This window comes from Xiphias gladius, chromosome 11 (genome assembly GCF_016859285.1).
Source record: "Xiphias gladius isolate SHS-SW01 ecotype Sanya breed wild chromosome 11, ASM1685928v1, whole genome shotgun sequence".
Lineage (NCBI taxonomy): Eukaryota > Metazoa > Chordata > Actinopteri > Istiophoriformes > Xiphiidae > Xiphias > Xiphias gladius.
Window position 1 is genome coordinate 1,401,402 of NC_053410.1, and position 25,209 is coordinate 1,426,610.

General features: G+C 44.5%; 1 protein-coding gene across 7 annotated transcripts in view; it reads left to right on the plus strand.

The window, feature by feature from the left end:
* The first annotated feature begins 11,740 nt into the window (after positions 1–11,740).
* Positions 11,741–25,209, plus strand: part of rtn4a (reticulon 4a) — a 43,942-nt gene continuing 30,473 nt past the window's right edge. The window contains exons 1-3 of one of the 7 annotated variants that reach the window (XM_040138469.1): positions 11,741–12,572; positions 20,315–20,353; positions 23,882–23,935. In XM_040138469.1, the coding sequence (XP_039994403.1) occupies positions 12,026–12,572; positions 20,315–20,353; positions 23,882–23,935 (640 nt within the window). In that variant the 5' untranslated portion in view covers positions 11,741–12,025. The remainder of the gene's footprint in view (positions 12,573–20,314; positions 20,354–23,881; positions 23,936–25,209) is intronic. The other 6 variants (XM_040138471.1, XM_040138474.1, XM_040138470.1 and 3 more) reach the window with 6 other exon arrangements.

Sequence of the window (25,209 nt, forward strand, 5' to 3'; positions counted from 1 at the left end):
ATGGACGTTTTACAAGACTCAAAATCCCGACATCACAATTGTGCTGTATTTTTATTTTACTGTAAATCTGACAGGAAGCCAGAAAAAGTTATAAACTCAAACCCCAGTTTGCTGTGTGAAAGTCCTTTGCTTGAACCCTTCATCCACCACAACCTTCTTCATATGCAGACTTGGTCGCTCTTGGATCCACCTCACCTGCCTTCCAAAAGCCCTTCTGTCAAAATATCTTTAAAATACATTTATAGCAAAAGAGAAGACATGCTGTCATGTTACATGATGTCCTAACACGCAATATGCGTACTGTGTGTTGAGAGAGCATGGAGAAATGAAATCCACCTGGAGGAAAACACGCATGCTTTTTAGTCCTGTTTAGACGGGGCTAGTGGTGCACTACAGTCTCTCCTGGCCAGACTCTGCAGCTCTAAGAGCAGAAAGACCTGCAGAAAGCGACAGGAGGAGAGAGGAGAGAGACCAGAAAGGACAAAAAATACGGGAGAGAGAAGAAGTCAAGTCAGTAACGAGCATTGATGGGATATGAATGCGTACGGAGGGAGAGGAAGAGGAGGAGAGAGGAGCTCGGTGCATCGTGGGAAGTCACCCAGCAGTCTAGGCCTATAGCAGCCTGACTAGGTGCCGGTCCAACACGAGTCTGAACCAGCTCTAACTGTAAGCTTTCTCAAGAAGGAAGGTTTTAAGCCTCCTCTTAAACCTGGAGAGGGCGTCTGCCTCCCGGACCCAAACTGGAAGATGGTTCCACGTCAGAGGAGCCTGATAACTGGAGGCTCTGCCTCCTATTCTACCTTTGGAGGCTCTAGGAACCACGAGCAAGCCTGCGTTCTGGGAGCACAGTTCTCTAATGGGGAATGTAGGTGAGGAGGAGGATTTAAATTCTACTCTGGATTTTACAGGGAGCAAATGCGGAGAAGCTAACACGGGACAAGTATGATCTCTTCACTAGTTCCTGTCGGTACTAACGCTGCAGGATTCTGGATCAGCTGGAGAGTATTTAGAGACTCAGTGGGGCAGCCTGAAAATGAGGAGTTACAACAATCCAGCCTAGAGGTAACAAAAGCATGGCCTAGTTTTTCTGCATCAAATGAGTATTACAACAACAAACACTTGGCTAATACTGACCAAAACAACATCCACTTGTCTCCCGGGGCTTCCGTAGACTTGGAGGGAAGCGTTTGGTCCAGAGTCTCCCGGTCTGCAGGTCGACTGCAAGTTCATTCGCCATAGTTACGCAGCTTAAATCGTCTTATTAGTCAACGCGTTTTATTTTCGCCAACAGGCTCCAGGCGGTGCTGCAAAAAGTGGTGCTTCCTCCAGAACACCACCAGTTTCCAGCCTTCGCGTCTCCTCTTCGATTTGCACTCAGCTTTTTGTGTTTGCTCGCAAGACAAACGTAACAGGTGACAGTGGGCGTCGCACACGTAAAGGAACCAGCATGTGCGGATGATTATGTAGGGTGATTAGGACGTAAAGTAGATCCCCTATGCAGTTAGATAACGGTCGTTACAGGCGGCCACTTTTTTTTGATAAGAAAAGCCGTAGGAGGCTTGTGCTGTTTTCACATTATCATTTGGTTTTTGTTTACTTACTTTTTTAGTGACTTTTTATTTAGTTCTAGTTTGTTTTTGTTGAGGAAAAAAAAGGTTGTCAACAAATATTTTCCGTCATAGTTTTGGTTGATTCTGTGGAGGATTTCCATGTTAAACCCAACTCCAACCCTCAATCTGACTTTAACCAAACCCCAGTTTAACCCCTTATCCGAACCAGTAACCCCACAGGCACCATTAGGGCTGCCGAAACGTCCTCAGAAGGGCAGTAGCTGTCTCGGGTCCTCACGAGTCCGACGAACCCGACAAACACGCACGCTCCGCGGGTCAAACAGAGCAGCCTTTGTTTTGGTGTAGGCCTCAATCTGAGTCACCTCAATGAAGTCGCACACTCACTGGACAAACACACTCCCTGCTGGTCTATAAACAAAGCTGACTGTTTACCCAGCATCCTCTCTGTTCAACCCTTCGTGTGTCCCCGCTCTGCTCGACCCGTGAAATTTAGGAAATGAAGTTTATTTTCTGCCGTGACCTCAGTCAGACAAACCTAAGTGTAACAGTGGCATTCTTCAGTACAAGTGCCTGTACCAGGTAAAAACACCTTATTACAGGGAAGAGTCCTGCATTAGTCCTACACCCTACGTAAGGAAAAGTACCAGCAGAAAAATGTATTTCAAGTATCAAAAGTAAAGAGGCTCCTGTTCTTCAACCCTTCTGATCACAGTCACAACCCTGGTCTCCTGAGAAGAAACTCTTCACATTTAACAACCAGAAAGTCAGAACGAGCAGCAGAAGAGACACTGAGCCAAAGCTGCAGAGGAACAAACATGGTGGAAATGAAAGGAGCTTCTTTTTCTTTTTGCCTCGACTGTATTTTTTTGGAATGAAAACAAGGGAATCCGAGGCCTGTAAGCAGGAGCTTCGGTGTGTAGCCATAGACACGGGTCTGGACCAGATCTGTGTCAGCAGCTGTTGCCGTGATGTGAGGAGCCTAAAAAACGCTTTGCACAGACAGAATCGGGGGACTTGTCCAACCTAGTCCAGGTCGTGTGAGGACTGTGTCCAGCACAGACCAAAACACACCTGAGGTAGGACCACCAAGGCCAAAGAGTCCCGGAGGTGGGGCAGTGGATTTATACTGAGTCATGGAGGCTTCAGCAGCGTTTCACTGCTGGAGCTGCTCCAGGTGGAGCTGCTTTTAACTATGTCATGGACGGGGAGAGAGTTTAGTCCACCGGTTCCCAACCTGGGGGTCGGGCCCCTCCAGAGGGTCACCAGGTGAACCCGAGGGGTCGTCAGATGATTCATGGGAGAGGACAGAGGGAAAAACAAAGTTCTGATCCGCTGATCTTTAGCAGTTGGTTTTACTTTTCTCTCTGAATAAATTCATGTTTGGACCTTTTTAAATGAAAGGGGGGAAATGTCCTTTTGGTGGAACTGGTCACAACTCAGAGACGTCTGAAACGTTTTCTTGGAGGATCTCAAGCCAAAAATACTCTTCACTGATAAAACCTTTAACGATCTGTTGTATTTTATAAGCTTGTCATGTGTGTTTCTATGTAAAATAAAGACTAGTGACTGTCAGAAAAATGCAGAGAAGTAAAACTAAATATGTCCCTCTGAACTGTTGAGGGGTAGAAGTATGAAGAAGCAGAAAATGGAAATATTCCCCACCACCGCAAAACTGAAATGACAAATGTTAAAAACCAAGGGACTCGATGTTTCGTGCTCCGTGTGTTTCTGTCTCAGAGGTGGAGACGCAGGAAGCAGAGAGTTAGAGAGGACCAGAGACACGACGGAGAGAATGAGATTGAAAGAGCAGGACGAAGCGGAACCCAGAGGGAACAGATGCAAAGATTCAGTGCTGACTCACATCCACCTGGCTCTGTCACAGCATATTGATCTCCTGCGGTGTGTGTGTGTGTGTGTGTGTGTGTGTGTGTGTGTGTGTGTGATGATGAGGATGGCCCAGCATGACACAGCTTCTTTGACTTTCTATCACCTTCTATCAAACCCCATCATTTCTCCCAGGATTAGTTTGCAGTTTTTCCAGTCTGTATTAAAACAATGCTCACGTGCCAGTGAAAGCCACGTCGATAATGAGCCCGGGAGGAAACCGTGCCCGCAAAACGGTCCTCACAAAAATAGAGGAACGCACGCGCCTCAGCTGCACCCACTGGGAGACAGAGATGGGGGGGGGGGATTACACAGCATTTTTCAGTCTCTGTACAACTGATGTCTGAGTATTTATAAAAACACACACACACCTCCCCATGAAGTCATGACTCAGTGTTTTACAACAGGAAAAGGGCATTGTGTGTGTGTGTGTGTGTGTGTGTTGATTCCAGCTGATATTTCCATCCTGGACTAAAAGGTGTTGCTGTTGGTTTGGTGGGAAACAATCTGCAGCGCTGCCACGAGCCTGATGGAGAGATATTTCTGAGGTGGGGCGAGGCACGGTGACGAATGTGAATGTGTGTGTGTGTGTGTGTGTGTAATGATAGAGGATAAAGTACAGACAGTTATTTTCCATATTGGTTAACGAGTCTGTTGATTTTTTATAATGGTCTATTGATCGTTTTCGCTCAGTAAAGTGACTGGAAGTAGCGAGAATGTCCATCCGACGTTCCCAGAACCCCCGGTGGCGTCAGGCGTCTCAGTGGACAGCTGTATAAAACAGAGAAGCTGCAAATCATCACGTTAGGGAAGCTGCTACGGGAGCTTTTCTCCGTGGACCACTGACTTTAGTTCAGTTTGGTTTCTCAGACTCTCGTCCCCGTCGGCAGCTTCAGTCTCGCTGCTCAGCCGCTGCTCTCATTTTGCCGAGGAAACTCTTGTCGTGAATGGACCTGAGTATTTTTCCTCTGTGAACTGGCGTCGGCCTGCGTCTCCTCGGTTTTTGCACTTTTCTAACCTCGTGCCTCGTCTCGTCCCCTTGTATTTCGTGGCCTTCTTCCCGAGCAGGGCCTTTGTCTCTTGGCTCATGTTCCTATGTCCACGTGGTCCAAGCTGCTGACAAGCTTCGTCCAGTAGAGGCCGACACTAGCAAAAGGAGACGCCCCCTCCCCCAATAAAAACCTAAACTTATACAACATGACTAGCGTGTAGACGGCACATGAACGTGTGACCGAGGTTTCTACTGAACCTTCAGTCTGCTCAGCGGCCGTCCGTTGACTTCCAGCGAAACACACTGTAAACAGGCCGAGCTGTTGCTAATCGGAGCAGCTGCCTGCAGCCTCCCTGCTGGACGACTAAACATAACCGTGTGTGTCAACAGCCTGCAGCAACTGGGTCAGCGCGCACACACACACACACACACACACACACTGGACTGAAGTCAAATGGGCTGATCAGCGGGTTATTTTTAACTCTATAATTTATAATAAACTCGGCCGCAGCTGCCGAGACACAGGCTACAGGCCTGTCAAGCTTTACGTCTATTATTCCAGTTCAAGGATAAACTTTCATAACTTTGTTGATTCCCCCGACGTCTCCTCTAGCGCCACCATCAGGCCGACACTTTAATTTGCCCAGTACTCTGTTTTATGGTCAAACACCTGTAGAAGTAAGGCCGTTCCCATCAGCCTCGGCTGCACATTCACATGCTGACCCCCCAAACTAAGGTGGAGAACATGCCGAACATCACACCTGCCAAGCAGCAGTGTGTCAGCACACTGACATTAGCGTTCAGCTCAGTGTTAGTCAGGTGAAAGATGGAAGCCAAGACGTAGACAACAGCCTTATCAATCAATAGATTCACTACGTGTCCATATTCATACAATGACCCAGAATCGGAATCAGCTTTATTGGCCAACTGTGTTTCTAGTGGCTCTGGGTGAACTCACACCCAGTCCCTGTCCCGACGTCCAGGGAGGTGGACATGGGCGACGGCCAAGCGGAGCTAAGATAAATAAACAGACACGTATGACTGTTACGTCCACGCCAGCGGGCCGAACACACGAAAGATGCAGACCCGTAGCAACGGCAACGGACACGACGGACAGCGTCGACATCCGTGTCAACCGGCTTCTGAGGGTGCGAACGTGGACTCGGGTGGTGCAGGTGTGGGCGAGGCAGCGTAACGAGTCACTTCACATACAGACAGCAGGTGAATGCGCACGGGATACGCAGCCTGCCAGGGCTCGTAACTGACGAGTGATACATCCATTAAAGGTAGTGTCGGCTTCCTTGGTGCAGTTCCGTCCTCTCTTCTCTAACGACAGAACGGTGGCGAGGAGCCAGGCAGGCTGCTGATGATGCTTTAGCCTCTTCTCTGCGGATGACCCCGGACAGTGTTTCACCGAATCAGCCTCTGAGAGATCTGCTGGAGACAAAATCTGGCACTGGATGCCCAGGCTCAGGACTAGCTCTGCCCCCCCACCCGAACCTGAATCTCACCCGTTGTCTCTGCCTACTCCTGAGCCCTACAATCTAATATCCACCTGGAGAGAACGGGTAGCTGTGGTGAGGCTGATGCTAATGCTAATGGTTCGGAGGAGAGGAACCCGTAACCATGGTAACTGTACACGACAAAGACGGAGGCAGGCAGTAGGCCTCAAATGGCTCAGGCCCTTTATTTATCAAACCGCTAAAAGTCCGATTCTGGACTAAAGTAAACTCAGAAACTCAAGAACAAAAACTATTGATCAGACTTGTTCTGTGAAATGTCAGAGAGCTGCAGAGTCTGCGAAGCGGGTTCAGACCAGATCCTCCAGGACTGCGGCACAGAAACCGTCTGATCACAACAATAATGATAATAATTATAACAATAACCAAAGCAGCAGAATAAACGTGGCCCTGACGCGATCCGGTCTCTGATCCTCTTCACGTCTGCTCTCGTCGGCGTGGAACTAGATTCTCCTCGAGATCTGGTTTCTCTGAGGAACCTCGTCCACCGGCAGCAGAACGTCTCTCGGCGGAGTTTAGTTTCTGCTTCAGACAATTTCCCGTTAATTCGTCCCTGTTTCTTTATTTACACATTGAAAATATATCGGATTATTGATGATTGATCAGAAAAACAGATCTTTGAATAAAGGGTAAGATTGGCTGTAAGTAAGAGGGAGACTCCGATAAAAGCGTTTTACTGCTCAAACTCAGACAGCAACTGGTTCTTTACACACATGGGCCAGAATTAGAAACGTGTGACCGACGTGAGTCTCCATTGTCACTGGTGAAAAAATGCACCATAAGGGTAAGAAAAATCAAGCGACTAAAATTAGAACCAAACCTCAAACTTTCATCAGGAGGCCGAGACGAAAATGTGAATCATGTGGTGAGATGTGGTCTTAGTCTGCAGAGTTCAGATCAGCTGATCACTCAGCGTTTTCTGCGGGGGGGATGACATCAGATAACAGGACACAAACAGAGCCGCGGCAGCAGGCTGGACAGTGACCCCCCCCCCCCCGGTTTTGCTGATGGTGACTCAGTCGTCCCAGTGACTGACGCTGCCGGTTCCTGCCAACGTCCCCGGAGTGTTCACGTGGCTCCAGGGTTGTTTTCTTTTCTTTTCTTCTTCGCGTTACTCGTTTGCAGAGTAAATGTCCGGATACGAGCGTGGTCTAAATAGTCCCCTCGGGGCGCAGAGCGGCATCTGGTTGGTATGGTGACAGCGGCGTCCCTCGGGACAGGAACGCAGGATGATGGATGGACGATCGATCCACATCCAAGGAGCGCGGTCACGTGTCTGCTCGGAGACGAAACAGCCAATCACAGATGCACATGTAGCTGTGTAGTTTTACTTGTATTTTCCAGGTGGAAATCAAAACCTTTCCAGCTCAAACGGAACCAAAAAGCTGCAGTTTTTAACGTTTCTAGGCGTTACCCAGTGGCGGAAAGTAACTAAGTACATTTGCTCAAGTACTGTACAGTTTGAGCTACCCGTGCTTTACCTGAGTATTTCCATCTTATGCCCCTTATACCTCCCGTCCATTACACCTCTGTGGGAAATATTGTTTTTTTTATGGCGCTACATTCATCTGACAGCTGCAGTTATCTGCTGCTTTACAGATTAAGATTTTACAGAAAGACACAAACGATAATCTCGTAAAATACAATGGGCTGAGCGAGATTGCGCCAGTGGCTCCTGTGATCCCTTTTACAAAAAAATCAGGTTATTGAATAGGCGCCATCATCACACCTCTGTCCCAAATACCCGGGCCAGTAGGGGCCTGCCAAGGTGGTGGAGTGGGTTGTGCACTGACCGGCTCCTCCTGTCTGCGTGGAGCTTCGGATAAAAGCATCTGCCATAAATGTAGTGGAAACGTTCAGGAGGCTGTAATCGCCCGTCACCCGTATGACTAATCCAATGCCGGCGCAGCCAAGGGAACTCCCATGGTGCCCACACATTACTATGGCTACTGGAAATGTTTTGCTAGTCAATTTAGGGTGATGTTTTAATACGTCAGCTGTGGCCCATATATATTTGGGACAGATTCACCTGGCGACCCTCTGGAGGGGCCCGACCCCCGGGTTGGGAACCAGTGGACTGAACTCTCTCCCTGTACATGACATAGTTAAAAGCAGCTCCACCTGGAGCAGCTCCAGCAGCACAATGCTGCTGAATCACTGATGACTAACAGTCATCTTGAAATATGTCAAATCAGTCGCGGCCTGTGAAATGAGAACTTTTACTATTCGAATGCAGGACTTTTACTCATAATTGAATATTTATACATTGACGAATTGGTATTTTTACTGAATTATGAAGTAAAGTATTTTAAATAAAGAGATCTGAGCTCTTCTTCGACCAATTGTGGATAAATAAATGTATTTCTTTTCATATTCAGACTTGAACTAGACATGCAGGTTATTTTCAGTAAGGTTTGTAATTCTTCCTCCGAAAACCTCAAACACTGAGCACCGAACTCTCTGAACTAGTTTCAGTCTTTCTAAACTTCCAGAGTCTTTTCAGTCACTTTTATTATTACGGTGTGAGAGTGGACGATAGTAAAGACTGGTTTTCCCCTCAAATCCCCTTTTTGCATCACTTGAAGATTTGAAACAAATGCGTCTATGGTTGTGGTGGTTGAACCTGTCCAGCTCCATCCAGAGGGGGTTTCCCCCTTCGGTACTCAAATTGCTGCAGAACCACGTGGACGCTGATGGTTACTATCTTCCATGAACGTAGAAGAGTTTGGGTTGCAACCAAAATGTCTTTATCCCCGCAAAGAAGAACAGGAGGCTAAAAGCTGAGCAGCTGGTTGCAGTGTACGGTAAACTGTAGGTGCTAATGCTGAAGTACCGATGAAACAAAGCAATAATAAATGTACAGTTGACGCCAAAACCCGGTCTGGTGCGGTTTGTATCTTATCGGAGACACTATGGTTTGATGTCAGGTCGTACTGATGGTTTCCACTTGTTTTCAAAATGCTGAACACGGTGATCAGAGCATCTTTGACGAGAAGCTCTTCATCAGCAGACGGGAGCTTTATCAGCTGACGAAGGCCACAGGATGTGGCTAAAAGCTCCAGAAAAATTCCAGTAAGTGCCAAAATGTTTCTGTCGAACTGCTGTGTCTTAAATTTGTTGATCAATAAATCAGAAGATCCACCGATATTAAAAAATGATTAGAGTAACTTCAAACACTGAGGCTTTCAGAGAACAACAGCTAATAAATATCAGTACCAACACGGAGTTCTCTCAACATCGTGTGAAAAACTGGTAAAATTATAAAACTATAAGAGTCAATAACTGTGATACAGTTCAATTACTCACTACACGAGATACATTCTAGTACCAGTACGTCATCAATCAAGCCTCACTGCGTTTGTAAAGGCACATTCCTGACGACCCCCCCCCCACTTCTCTCTCAAACATTATCATACGTTGTCTGCTCTGTCTCTGAAACAGCCATTTATATACTCACAGACATATATTCACAGGTTATATATAGACTCCAGCCCGTCCTCAGTGTGCTGTGTAACTCTATATCCCAGACCGAGGCCCAGACCGAGGCCCAGTTCAGCTCCCTGCTCCTCTGAAGCTTCGCACAGCTTTCTCTGAAGAAACTTTATTGACTCTGTGGAGGAACTGGGTTGTTGTTAAAAGATTACAGCCCTGCTAGTGGCTCTCAGTGACACTATACTTGAGCTTAAGACATTAGGATTCAACCTCTGGGGAACGTGAATGACTGCACCCAATTTTGTTTTTGAACCTGCTGGTGGCGCCAGAGAAAAAGTCAAGGAATTACCAAGGTCCTTAGCATTTGTAACCTCTAGGGACCTCGCATATGGGTTGTCTATATCATGGCAATCCGTCTGATAGTTGTCGAAATATTACGCTCTGAATTACAACAGTCAACCCCAAGGTGGCACTAGACGAAAAGTCATAGGATCCCCAAAGTCAGCAGGATTCAGCCTCTGAGGACCACGAATGTCTGTACAAGGCCAAAGTGGTGGGCCGAGCAACAGACTGAAGTTGCCATCCCTAGAGCCATGCTGCTAACGTGGCTAAATTACTACAGAGGGAGATCATTTGCAGAATGATCTTTTTTTTTTCTCTTATTTCTGCCGTGATTTACAGGTTTGTTTTTTCCAGAAACGCGAGACAAAAACATTTGGTTGGGCAACTTTTAGTCTCAGCCAAGCCAGCAGCTTGGCACTGTGTTTCCTTGTACTGTCTTATCAACAGCTAAGATGTTTGTAGTGTTTTTTCTAATACTTGAAACCAGGTCAGTTAACAGTATAGGCCAAATCGTCAAAAGTTATTCCCGTTAAAAATAAGGCTGGGCCTCAGACTTCAGTCCTCTTTCGTTTCTGACTGAAATGTGTCTGTTGCCGTGAGAATCTAAAACTGTCCAGTGATGAAAGTTTGGCTGTGAACGTCTGGTCGGATAGTTTCTGATTTAAATAAAATTCAGTCTGTATTTTATTCGGGCAAAGTCCGGAGTTCGGAGGTACCTCTTCAAAGCCAGTTAATATTTAAGATGTCGTGCAGTTTCACAAGCGAGTATGAAGTTTGAACCCGAAGTCTTCTATTAAATTATACTACTTAAGTAGAAGTACATACGTATTATCAGCAAAATCTGCTTAAAGTATCAAAAGGAATAGTTCTCGTTCTGCAGAAGAAGAGGCCTTGATTGATATATCATTAGACTGTTAATCCTGAGTCATCAGTGCTTGGGCACAGTGGCGGGCGGTGACTCGCACAGAAAGGCAAGAAGGACCGTCTACATCTGAGCTCTCCGGGCCTCTCATTTGAAACCGTGAGGTCACACTGCAGCTCAAGCTTGTGTTGAATGCAGACGGAACCAACTTAGGGTTATTTTTCAAATGCAAGAAAAAAAACAACCCTTCAGACGCTGTTGCTATCGTGACGACTCAGGGGAAGAAAACAGACATTGTTCCCTGTTGTCAATGCCAATGAAAGTCTGTCTTTAAGTTCTTGATAATGGTGACTTGCTGTATACGAACGCACCTGCTCAATGTCTGTTTATCACTGCGAATTAAGATCTCTCGCCAAAATAAAAATAAAAACCCGTTAATTCGCATCAACAACATCTAGTAAGAATCTTAGATATATAAATATATACATACACACATCTGCTGTCTGACTGGGGAGACCACTTTTAATCCCCAGACTGAATTCCAGGCCACCGTAGACTCTTTGGTGAATGACTCCTTTACTTTAGCTTTCTTTAAAACTGACCTTTGTTTTGAAACTTTCTTTGTCCTCAGCTCATTTCAGCCTTCACACATTGTCGCCTGGTTTTTGGTAGAGTTTCACTCGTGTTGTCCTGTCCGAGACCTGTCCCGCCGCCGCCCTGGCCGGGTCTCGGTGAGATTGACCTGCTTAAATAAAGGTTTACTACTAATAATAAGAAGAATCTGAGAAGTAGCTAGAAATGGGCTAAATGCAGTGGAGTAAAAAGTACAACATTTCCCCCCAGACGTGTAGCAGAAGTAGAAACTAGCATAAAATGTAAATACTCAAGTACAATTTTAAGGTACTTGTAGGCCAGCTTTACTCAAGTACAGTAGCTTAGTAAATGTACTTTGCACAACTGAAGAAAAGTTAAAAAAAAAGAAAAAGTTCAAGTTATGCAATAGTTGCCGTGCTGGAGCAGGAGTTATGTCAGAGCAGGAGGACTGACTCCGCTTTCTGCTCCTCCTCGGGTTTAGCGGAGGTTGGCCGGGGGGCGGGGTCGGCGTCTACATTAACTGCTCGTATTGGCCACAGCCCGTGTCACGCAGAGGTTAGGCCGCACGCAATTGGCCAGCGGAGTTTCCCCTCTTCTCAACTTCACGGTAGCCATCTGGGAGTCGGGTCCGACTCTGGTGCAACTGTCGTGTGGCGCACTTGTACGAACTCGTCCGGGGTCAAAAAGCAGACTTACCGGAGGGAGTCGCCGGTGCGGTTTCACAGCTCTTCCCGGTGGAAGTTTGTCACAGGCGGTGACTGAGTCGAAAAATTACCCGATCTGAAACTTTTTTTCCACCTCAGGAGACACTTTGGGGAGAAAAAGAAAAATGGCAGACGGCGAAGAGCAGCAAGTCTCTTCCACCACCCCTCTGTTCAGCGAGGGGGTGCACCACTACCAGGCCGAGCCGGACCAGTCCAAACAAGACCTCTTCAGCGTGGATGACATCGTGGACTTGGTCGGCGGGGCTCAGGACGCACTGGAGCGGCACATTGCTGAAGATAGTGCGCCACACGAGGTCACAGAAACTTCCTTCGCTCCCCGAGAGGAGCCGGTAACGTTAACTGAGCCAGAACCGGTGTCAGTGCCAGAGCTAAAAGAACCGGAACCTGAGATGGAGAAGGCGATCCCGGACTCCACCAGCTTTTCCTTTGTTCCCGAGACCCCTCTAAATGCAGAGGAGCCACAAGTCGTCGCCCCTAAAGCCGAACCAGAGAGTATTAAGATCGTACCGGACCCACAGGCTGCCCCCGAGCCAGAACCTGCCCCGGAGAGCGACGCCCTCCCAGCGGCGGATCCCCGGAAAGCAGCCCCAGCCCCCGCAGAGGCAGCAGAGCGACCTGCGGTGACGGAGGAACCACCGGCTCCTGCATCTTGTGAGTATCTAAACGGAAAAATGACGGTTAATTAACAGGGGAACGAGTTTTTAGCGTTTGGATCTGATAAATATCTCGAACATTTATCATCGGCGTGAGGGGAATTCAGTTTAGATGGACCTTGACGGTATTTTTCCATCTTACCGGTTTCTGTGCATCAGATCTTGGCTAGCATTGTGTGCCCGTCCAGACGCCGACATGGAGACAAACAAGTAGGGCGAAACGCCACGTTCTGCCGGAGTTAACTAGCTTTATCCGCCGGTCTACGTTAGATCGTTTTAACTGTGGTCATTCTGTCGGGATTGTTAACATTGGTGCAGTTCGGCGGCGGTACAGGTTAGCCTGGTTAGCGGGGCTAGTGATGCTACCCCGAGGCGAGCGGATGGGCTCCGACGGCGAGAAGCTGTCTGACGCCTGGATGTGAATATGAAATGGGGGATGGAGACTTTTAACCAGACGCGTTTGTCTGGTGTGAAAAGCGAGCCCATGTTTGCGGTTTTGTTTTGGGGTTTTTTGCAGAGATTACCGGTGAATGAGGCGGCAGTTTGGCCCCGGTTTTGCAGTGTTGTAGCGATGCGGCCCACCTGTTTTCACTAATGAAAGGGCAGGAAGCGTCACGTCAACCGTTGACTGGATGAGCTGGCAATATTGCACCAGTTATCCGCCAGCGACGTGTTAACAATTCGCGCCATCGACCTAATGTCTGTTGCATATATTTTAAAAAAACATTTACAGGACGATATTTGATTAAATTTGCCGTTATACATGTCATCGCCCATCTGCCCTGTGCCTCTGCCCGCTGTTGTTGCTAACGGTAGTTCCGTTATCGGACACTGGAGTTTCTTGTTCTTTTTTTTTTTTTTAATTATTATTATTATTTTCGGGCTTGTGCTGCCCAAATAACAAACAGCACCGGGAGGCTACCAGGTGTCCGGGCCACACCATTTTCCTGCAACGCAAAGCTTAAGAACAGGAAGAACACGCCCGTTTGTATGATGTTTCTCTCGCCAGCAGTCAGGTTGACTTCAGTGCTAAGCTAACGAAATGACACAGGCCCAATACTTTATTAACCTGGAGTCAGGTCATCTGAAACGCAACAGGGACGAGACTATGTGAGATCGACCGAAAGAAAAGTGGCAGGCCAGACGACAACCTGTCCGATAATGGACGCAGGGAAAGTTAGCCGTTGAAGCTGTAACCCAGAGATTAGTCACAACAAAGGAATCCGCTCCTCGTCCACTCCCTCTCGGCTTCCCTACATTTCCATAGCATGGCCACAATAACCTCAACGCCTTAAATCAGTGCTGCGTGTTTTATTCTGCTACCCTGGCTTCAGACACCCCCCTACCTCCCCCCATCTCCACCCAAACCAACACCCCAAATCCGGAAAACAATTTAGCAAGAGAGGCCTGTGTCCCCTTTAAGACCCTCTCGGTGCTCCTGCTCTTAAAGTGGCTTATTTTTTTGGGGTAATGTTTAGACTGATGGTAATTTGAGGAAGTGCATATTCTGAGCTCCTGCAGCAGCAGCAGTCGCCGCCGCTGCTGCTGCTGTTTACTGAGATGTGGCAGGTAGCAGGTAAACAGGCCTGTCTGGGCTCCTCCAGGCACGAGGAGCAGGCAGCAGAGAGGCAGGGTGGGGCTGCTTGGCAAGGCCACTGATGGAGGAGGATAAACCACGAGCTCCAGTCAAAAGCACCGCAGTCACCAGTCTGAACAAAAGACAAATATGTTCCCAAAGAATCATTCGTGCTCTGCCACCTATAAGGAAAATTAGAGTAGGGCTGCAGCTAACGATCATTTCTGTTTTTGATTAATCTGCCTTTTAATTTTTTAATCGATCGTTTAGTCTACAAAACACCCAAAAAATTGTGAAAAAAAACCCCTCGCAACTTTGCGGATGTCTTGTTTTGTCCAACACCCAGAGAGATCCAGTTTACTGTGACACATGACAAAGGAAAGCAGCAAATCCTCACGTTTGAGACGCTGGAATCAGAAAATGGTTGTCATGTTTTTGCATTAGTTTTGCCTGGAAATGGCTTAAACAATCAATTGATTTTTAAAATGGTTGCTGATAAATTTTCGATTGACGAATCGATTGATAGTTTCAGTTTTAAATTGCAGTGGGATTGAAAATTCTCTTCGTTTTTCAAATGAATTCTCTCTTTTCTGTCGCTGCAGATGGTCTTCCAGCCTTTATTACACACGTTTTGAGAGTATCTGTTCTTGAACACTTTGGTTGTTTAGTTAACTGGACCCCGTGGGTTGGGCTGCTCTGATTGGGCTTTTTAAAAGTCTGGTTATACGTAATTGAATATTATCTTTCACTGTCTCTCCATGTAATCGCATCCTCCCAGGTCTGAGGATAACAGTTTAGGGATGCAGCCCTTGATTATTTTCACTGATGATTAATCTGCTGATTAGTTTATCGATTAATTGATCGATTAGAGGACCAGGTGACATATTGAGGTGTCCTGTTTTGTCTGACCAACTGTCGAAAACCCAAAAAGATTCAGTTTAATATAATGTAAGACAAGGAGAAGCAGCAAATTCTCTCATTTCAGCAGCTGGAGCCATAAAATGTTTGGAATTTATGCTTGAAAATGGAGTGAAATGATTAAGTGATTATAAGAATAGTTGCTGATTAACTTTCTGTCAGTCCACTAATTAATCAAATAGCATATCAACAACCGAAAGCTTTCATCATATATCTGGTCAGGTTAGTAATTTTGGTTTACTTGTTCTTTGATCTGATAGTTTTCTTAGATCTACATTTTTTTTAAAAATTAAAGAAATAATTTCCCAAAGTAACACATCATGGAAAGTATTGTTTTGGTATCATTTTGGTGATAGTATCTACAGTTGAAACGATCCGTCGATTAATTGATTGTTCTTCAGCAAAATAATCTGCAATTTCGATAATCAGGCATTTGAGTCATGTTTTTTTAAGCACATGTGGCAAAAATTGTGAACATTGTATGTTTTTCTTGGTCTTCAATGAGAGTGAACTGAATATCTTTGGGTTTTGGACTTTTGGTCCAAAACAAAACATCTGAGGACATCATCCTGGACTCTTTGAGAAACTGGTGGAAAATTTTGACTGTTTTCTGATGTTATAGCTGAAACGATTCATCGATTGATCGATAAAGAAAACAATTGATCCCTGCTGTCCTATTAGTAAAGAGTCGCCAGCAGCACTAACACTTCCTCACAGTAATGATGTGTCTTACACATTAATTAACATTTCAATTAAAATATTGCTCGGTAAAGTGTCAAAGACCAATAACGTAAATATTAAAAAACCATTTAGTCATTTTTTAGGCAAAACATTCAGCTTCCCAAATGTAAAGCTGCTGCTTTTCTGTTTAATATCATTGTAAACAGAATATCTTTGGATTGATTTGCAGAATATGGGACATTATAACAGACATTTTTCACTAATTTCTGATGTTTTATAGACACAACGGTTCATCAGTTAATCAAGGAAATAATTGGCAGATTAATTGAATAATAATTCTCATCGCTGCGGGAGTGTTGCTCCTGCCAGATACAACCCCTCTCACTCCACTGTCTTTGCAAAGCCTCAGTCGTCTCCTCCCTGAACATGAATCTGATCCGATGAGTCCTACTGTGACTTAACATCACACAGATTCATGTCGTCGGCCTAAAGAAGGTGTCTGAAGGGAGTTTTCGTCCCCACCCGGCACACGGCGTGGCTGACAGGCTGGTTAACTGTCCGGGGCTTGACGGTCAACGCCGGCCTACATCTTACTTTTTGGGTCACCTACATCCGTCAGTACGTGTTTGTGGAGAGCTTGTGATGTGGTCAGGTGGATTAGATGGGAGAGGGGAGATGTCAGATGCACATTCACGGAGGCTTAAAGCTCAGTGAGTGTGTGTGTGTGTGCGTTGTCCAGTGTTGTTGTTTTTCTCTGTATCCTGGTGAAGGCTACACATAAGTGGGGTTAAGGGCTTCAGAGTCACACCCCTCCACCCAGAGCAACAACACCGCCAGACTCCTGTCTGTTGTTTTTACTCTGCCAACACAGCAACTGGCTCTCAGTCCAGCAGTCGGACACGCTCCTAAATATGATGAGAACCACATGTCAGTCTGTTTTAAAGCTGGCCTCTTATGGCTGTTAGAAGTGCAGAGATTTCCAGAGAAGATGGTATTTAGCCATGTTGTGCTGATTCATCACATTCATGCTCAATTTGAGGCCTTAACGCTGTGCTGGGGGAGGTTTGTCTGTCACAAAATCTGCCATCTTATCAGCCTACGTGTCTTGTTTTGTTCGTCCATCGGTCGAAAAATCAAACGTATTCAGTTTACTGTCACGTGGCAAAGAAAAAGCATCAAATCCTGGACATTGAGAAGCTGGAGACAGCTAAATATTTCACATTTTTGTTTTAAAAAAATGACAATTATTCAATCATCATCAGAAACAGTTGCCGATGAATTGTTTTGTTTGAATAATTGATTAATCTATCAATCATTGCAGTTCTGATCTATAACATAAAATCAGCTGCTAATATCTATAACACCCATTTCTGTGGTAGCAGCCACCTCAGCTGTACAGATGAACAGACGTCTCTCACTCATGTAAACGACACAGGTTCATGTCAGCAGTTCACACAGTAACAGCTGCTATTACAGGGTGGACACCCAGACAGTAGGCAGTGGGGGCTGGTTTTGGTTTTGCTGGAGGCCAGTTTCCCTCTCCCTCTGCGTCCTCTCTTTGTGGACAGGAACAGATTAAATAAACGGAACAAAGTCGCATCAGAGAACAAAAGGTTCTGGTCTTTGTGTCTTTTTTTTTTTTTTGTTCCCCTCAAAAACTGCTGAGTGTCAAGGAGCCTTCAGGAGAAACATAGTGGGCCACAAACATCACAAACCTTAAACCTTAGAATGTTTGTATCCTTGAAAAGCCTTTTTCTTTTTTTTCTTTTTTTTTAGCCGAATTACATAACTAATGGCAGAGATGGAGAAATCAATTGTCTGTCTGTCATTTAACTAACCAGCAGGCGTTTTACCTCAGGAGAAGAAAAATGACCTTATTTAAAGTGCAGATAAGAGTCACCAGTACAGTAGCAGAGAGGGCTTTGACAGGAATCACACACTGAGTCCTTTATTTTACAAGGTGGCAGCAGGTGAGTCATTGGCCTGAAGTCATGTGTCACTGTCAAGCTGTGGGGCGTTCCCCTGGTTACTTATGGCTCAGGCAGGAGACAAAAACCTCAGCATGTGCAGCCAAATGCCTGAAGGTTAGATAAAGCAGAAAAGTACAGTGGTCATTTTTTTTTTTTTGACTCTAAATACCCGTCAAACCAACATACTTCATCACGTTACTGTAAAGATCGTAAAATAAATCTAGGTCTGTCAACGGTTAATGTCATCATTGATTCATCTGCAGAGTAGTTTCTTGATGAATCTCCTTGTCTACCAAATGTTAGAAAATTGTGAAAAATTCCCACCAAGGTTTCATCGAACCCCAAGTCTAAAATTGTTCAGTCTTCTCTTGAGTAAGAAAGAGGAAAGAAGCAAATTCTCAGAAATGACAAAGTGGACGTAGGAATGTCTGGCAGGTTTTAAATAAGTAATCGATTATCGAAACAGTTGCAGATTATTTTTCTGTCTGTTGATTAATTGACGAATTGTTTCAGCTCTACAAAAATCCACAAAGCAGCTCATCTGATTGGTGCACAACGTGGCCCACAATGACCTTATCCACTCAAACATTAAAGGGAGAGCTGCCGCGGTAGAAATCTGCCTCCAGGCGTTGTCTCGCGGTATTATTAACCATTATGAGCAACGGGAGAGACGGGTGTGACAGTGGACTGTTCTGCAGGAGGCTGTTCAGTCTTAGAACTTAGAATAATAATCCATCCATCAGTTTTTTTTTTCTCGCTTTTCTGGGTCCCTGTCTCGTCTATTATGTGATTATATCACCAGAGAATATTGTTATATACTGCTGGGAAGTGCTGAGAAAATGTGATATAAATGTCAGAGAAATTAATGTTCCCAATAAATAATTGTAGGCTTTATTGCTTCTACTGGTTTTCTGTCTGTATGACTGTGGAAATGGTCTTAAACTACATCCAATGTGTTATTAAAATGTCTTAAATTTAATGTGATGACAACCCTGAAATCCTGAACACGACCAGGCTACGCTGATGAGGCCCTCCCAGGTTCTTTTTAGATTGGCGTTTGCTTGGTGACTGTTGGATGATTTCTCTCTGGGTGCGAGGTTGTGCGTACTTATATACAGACTTGTTGTCATTAGCAGTGTGAAATGCCTGATGAAGCGTTGACAGTGTGCGGGAGTCTTTTTTTTCTTTTCTTCTTTCTAAAAGGACAAAATAAAACGTTTAAGCACTGCGGATGTACTTCTTGACGACCATCTACGACCGTGAGTTGTAATGTAGTGCTCCCAGGGAGTCCGTGCGGCAGGGAGTATGATTAGACTGAAAGCCAAGTGTGTCGCTTTCCACCATTGTGTGTCAGCTGTAACCTGACCAGGACCACAGTGAGCTGAACTGATCCTCAGGTTACTGGGCATCCAGCCCTGACCTCCCAACTTCCAGCTAACCTTTGTCCCCTGGTGTCAGAGGACTTAGTCGGCTGTTATTTGCAGCATGTCAGGCAAAGAGCAGGTGCAATTAGTAGGAGTTCGTTCATATATGACTTTTTCAGGTTTGTTCAACAGTTTGTAGCTTTAAAAAAAAAAAAAAAAAAGCTTAAATTTTATTTACAAATGTCTACATTTTTTTCTCCTACCTGCTTTTTTTGTTTTGTTTTTGTTTTGTTTGTCTTGTCCAAAACTCAAATATATTTTATTTACTACTGTATATAGAAAAAAAGCAAATCTTTACTTTTTGTTGCTTAAAGCAGCAAATGTTTGACATTTTTGCTAAAGAAAGATTGAAATAATTAATGGATTATCAAAATAGCTGCCAATAAATTTTCTTCCAATGAACTAATGGGTTGATCGCCTTAACACTGCACCTCTAAAAAGAATTAATTATTTTAAATAGCTACTCGATCCATCCGTTCTGCTGCTCATCCAGGTCCATTTCACATTAATTGAAGTAATAGCATTAGTAGGAACTGTTGCTGAATACTGCTGGAAAGCGCTAAAACGTGATATTTGGCCGATTATAATGGTCAAACAGGTATTCAATTGCAGCAATCTAATTAATTTTTAAATTGATTGTGTCGAACATAATAAACACCAAGGTGATGAACTGTGGAGGCGACGCAGGTTATTTACTGTTGAAGGCTCCAGGTCTTTTGATGAAGGAGAACTGGGTCAGACTTTAGAGACTGTTGGATACTGTGTGTCCACCAGGTTCAGTCTGATCTAATGCACGTTCTCCATACTCAGACGGGAGTGGAACCTCCGCAGTTTAAAATGAAGTCATTATTTGTAGTTTAATTTATAATTCAGGTAACTCTGCGTTTAATTAATCCCTTCTTTAAATTCCTGTGGTGTTGCAGTGAACACAGGTCACATCAGTGGTGTAAAAAAATGCTTTTATTATGGTAGAAGACACTGTTTTCATAAATTGTTAACGAGTAACTGATTGTTGATTTAGTAAATTAGTAAATACAAGCTTTTTGTTTCGCAACCCCCGGAAATGCACAGATGCGTGCATCTAAAAATGTTTAACGGGTCAGCACTGTTATCCTGCATAAATCTGGTTCCCACTGAATCTCATTAATGTGTCTCATTGGTTCGATCCTAGGTTGTCTTCATCGCTGGAAGCTAAACCTCCACAGCAGAGGTAACCAGACAAAACGGCCTAATATGAAAAATAATTTTTGGCCTGATCATTATCACATTATCAGATCAGAATAAATCAGTATTTCCAACTAAATCTCAAACATCTGATGTACACAACAGCGATAAATTCGATGATCAATGTAAGATACATTGATTTTTGACTGTGATTGTCAAAGCTTGAATCAAGTGTTTAGATGATAAACTCTGAACTGAAGAGGAAGAAGCTGAATCTGTGTTTTAATTACGATCTTCGGCATCACGACAGCAAATGTTCTTGATTCCCTTTAACTGTTGTTAACCTGTGGAGTGTACAGTGTGTCAGAGACCCATCCTGCTTGTTACTCACAGTGGGAGCTGTCTTTCTACTTTCAGGGATCTAGTGCCTTGCTCAAGAGCACTCCCCCTGTGCTTGTCACTGTGTGTTCTTTTTTTTTTTTTCCTGCCCGTATCCTCCTGATGACCTCAGGGATTAAGTCTCTGAGGCCACAGCCTCGGGGAGAGTTAAACACACTGCTCAGAGACACTTATTGGTGTTGAAGGAGAGGAGATGGTTCTTTTAGCGTTGCAAGGCTGCTCCATAATTAACTTCACTGATTGAGGTGCGGTAGTCATGGATGAATTAGCTTGAGGCTAACGTCCTTTACGCTGCACAATAGATGACTGGCAGTTTTTCACCGATGCATCACCTTTGACCTAGGGATAGGGTTTGATAGCGCTGCATCCAATCTGAACCTTACCTCTTAAAAACATACTCTTTTCCTATTTCACTCAGTATCAGACCTAAACCACAGAGGCTCTGCTGTGCTGAAGGGGTGCACGGTTGTTACTCCTCTGTGACGTTGAGTAACCCTGTCCTCGCTCATTTTTCATTTTGCTGCGAAGGAAAGCGGTGTTTCCTCGTCACTAGGGGGCTGTGCCGCTGCACAAGTAAAAACCACACAGTGAAAATAATCTTAATTCTACTTTACATTTAGCAAATATCAACTAAATAAACTCGTCATTCGCAAGTCACCAAAAAATAACGCAAGCTCCTACTGTAACGTGTTGGACGGTAGATCAGTATTTTAGAAAGGGAAGTGTATCTGCACTTGCCCTCTAGGGTTTGACTGCGGGGGGGGGAGTCCTAATAATGATTTTATTTGGACTTGATGCAGACTGGCACCGTGCTGCTACAGACACCAGTGTGATCCAACAACTTCTGTCTCTGAAAAAGTCTGAGGAGGAAAAGGTGCCGCCGTTTTTAGAAGCAGCATCTTCTTTGATTCGCTGCCCTTTTCCCCATGTGGCCTCTCCCTTTGGACCTCATGGGTGTTTTTTAGCGTCCTGCCCATGCAGTTCAGTTGATTGGTAAAATGACCCGAAATGGAAAGCCTTCCTGTTTTCAACAGGCCGTCCCTTAATTTCATTCAGTTGAATTTGCCTCTGTAAGCCATCTGCTTTCTGGTTGAACTTTCACTGCAGTTCAGAATCAAATTTCCTCGCTATGGCAACATCACTGATCAAATCACTGAAGTCATGTTGACTTGTCAGAATGTGCAGTAGCTGTGTTGGTTACATAACAGTACTTCTTGTACAACATGTTCACATTCTTTCTTTTTAGATTTCTGTTTTGGAAAAGCAACTCGTGAGAGTGGTTGTTTTGTACGTAGCTGGAGCGCCTGCGCTGCCCCCAGGTTGCTCTCTTATGTCAAACCGTGGATTGTAAAACCATTAAACATAACCGCCCTGTCCTGATCAGAGGGGGGGACTCTTTCTGCTCCTGTGTCTTGTCCTCTTTCTACGCTTCCAGGCTTCTTTATCTTTCTCCATAGCAACCTGTCACGTCTGTCATGCTATGACACTGTCGTTACTGTCACTCTTCTTATCTGACCTGCGCCGTCCTCTCCTCACTGCCAAACCAGACCTTAAACAAATGCTCACATACCTGAGAGCTTGTTAAGCGGGTGAGGTTCAGTGTGTCTCATACATAGATTGTACTTGGGTGACCAGCCCAGGTAGATAAAATGTTTCACCTTAGGTCAATCTTTCATTAGAACGCCTTACGTCACTCTTTTCAGATGAACTCATTGCGTGCACTGCAGGAACCGAGCGGGGACTAGCTAGCGCCACTTAGCCAGCGTCTGCCAATAGCCTGCATGTGAGGCATTTAGGGGACATCTGTAAATTGTAGCTACAGGAAATAACCTGTGTTTTACTCCCACCCTCTAAACTGGGCGAGTCTCTGCGTGTACATCGGTCACCCACCACCGCAAGTAAATTACTGTGGGAAACACTGACGTGTGATAACCACAGTGGTGGAGGAAGTATTCAGATCCTTTTTAATTACGTAAAAAGGACTGATACCACACTGTAGAAGTACTCTGTTACGAGTTGAAGTCCTGCAGGGCTGCAACTACTATTTTCAGTATGGATCAATCCACTGAATATTTCCTTGACTGATTGTTACCTTGGCCAAGGAGGTTATTTTTTTCCCCTCGTCTGTTTTGATGAGAGAATTGTTTTGTTCGTGTCAGCAGAATTATTTTAAAACCACTGAACCGATTTGCACCTAACTTGGTGGAGGGATGGAACACGGGCCTGGGACGAACCCATTACATTTTGGTGCAGTTCTGGTTAAAGGGGCAGATTCAGGATTTTTTTAATTTATTTTTTTAAAATCACTTTACTTATCATTGCGAGAGTGCATTTTCCCACATTTTCTTCAGTATTCGTCCCTGGAGGAGGTCTGCGCTCTGAGTGCAATTCTAGTTTTGTTTGTAAAAATTCTGAAAGGCGTGAATGACGGCCGTCACAATTATCCAGAGCAATGTTTGGGTTTTCAAAATAAAAAGAAATAAAAATTATTCAAATAATTCAAAGGAAAAGCAGAAAATGTGACAAGAAATCTCTTCGGAAACCATGACATGTTTGGGATTTATGCATGAAAAATGACTTAAACTATTAACAGAATTGTTGCATATTAATTTTCTGTCAATCAAATAATCGTTTCAACGGTACTTGTATTTGCTATTGGTTAGTTCAGTTAATAACAAAACATCATATTTCATCAGCTCTTAATGTTTTGTATGTAAAAATCTTAATTAGTAAAGTAACTAAACCTGTCAGATAAATGTAGTGTAGTAGTAGAAGTATAAAATGGCATGAAAAGAAAAGTCTCAAAAAAAGTACATGTCCCTCAAATTTGTATTTGAGTACAGTACTTGAGACTTTCCAGCGCTGTACACCCAGCCTAAGCTCTGTGCTACCTGGTTAGCCGGTGTTTTTTAAAGTTTCGTGTCTCCCTCTGGTTTCCCTTAACCCGCACAAGCTGTAGTTGAGACGTAACATTGCAACGACGCAGGTCGCCACATGGTTATCATTTCAGTCGAGGTCTAGGGAGGTGATTTCCACATTAGGCTCGGCAAATGTCAAACTCCACTTAGTAGTAATGGGAGATGCTTTCTGTCACTTCCCCTGGTCTTCCTCTTCTTCTGGGCTTACAAACTGACTAAATTCACTTTCTGCTGCTTTCTTCTCATTTCTTCCACAGATGTACCTTCTCCTTCTAAAGCTCAGCCTCATCCTCTGATGCAATTCCCTACAGGCAAGTTCTCTCTGCTCGCTGTGTTTCCCCGTCCTCGTCATTTATTTTATTTCACCACTTCTTCAGTTCACTCCCCCGTTTGTCGCTGCGCAGTCACTTAATTTATGTGGCAAAAATAACCCACTGCATGTAAGACGCTGTAGATTTTTGTCACCTGTAGCATTTGTGGATTTGACTAACACTAAATCTGATGTTTGACACTGCTCGTGTTTGTGTTGCATTGTGACTCACATGTGACTGTTGTTGTAGAGTAGATTGAGATGAGCTTATACAAGTAGTTTGTATATGAATAATGATTCTCCTCAGACCTGAAAGAATATAGATTTTTTTTTTTTTTTTTGTAGAATTTATTTTACTTGACAATATTTTGAAAAAGTTCTTTGAGAGGAATCATTCTCTACCATCACTTGTGTTGGTAGATAAACACGGTTTGTGTTTGAAAGACACACTGGGCATGGTTCATTGGCACCAGACCTGGGGCAAAAAATTACTCTACCACCATGTATCAGACCAGGGTGGTACACCGATCACCAGACAAGTGCTGACAAATCTTGACAGTGGAAGGAAGTCTGCCATCCCAACCAGCTTGGCAGCTGTATATCGTAGTTCTGTTTAGGTCAAAAAAAAAAACAGAGCTGATTATTGAAGGTGTAGATGGGGCAACATTACTGGAACAAAGTCAAGTAGGGCAAGAAACAAGTGGACAACCTAGCTTCAGGGTTTCCCACAGTGTTTTACAGTGGAGTTGGACCATTTGTCTGAAACAAAGACCATCTCTGCTAATGTTGGAAAAGTTAATAAACTTTTATGAAATGAAACATTAACCTTCAGGGAAAAGGAGCAGAGGCAGTGATTTTTGTTTGGTCACTCATTTAGTAACTAAACTTAAGATGAGGCGAGATGCATCAAGATCTGGTTGACATACCGCCACGACCAAACCCTGTACTACTTTATTCCGTTCTGACTAACTGTATGGGTGGATGTTCACGCGAGACGTTGTGGGTGCTTTCGCTTCCAAATAAATAGCTAATATAATGTGTTGAAACTGAGGTTTATGCCCACACTTCTACATTCCAGCATTTAACCTGGTGTTGGAGTAAAATCACGTAAATAACACCAAATACTAACTCCACACTACACCTTGTGTGGAGGAAAAGCATTGCTGCACTTACCTCTACGGCTTGAAAGGTATAACCGTTGAAGCTCTTACCACACCCAACGTCACAGCTGGATGTGGTCACTGTGGTCAGGTGTGGCGTCTTGTACTTTTGACC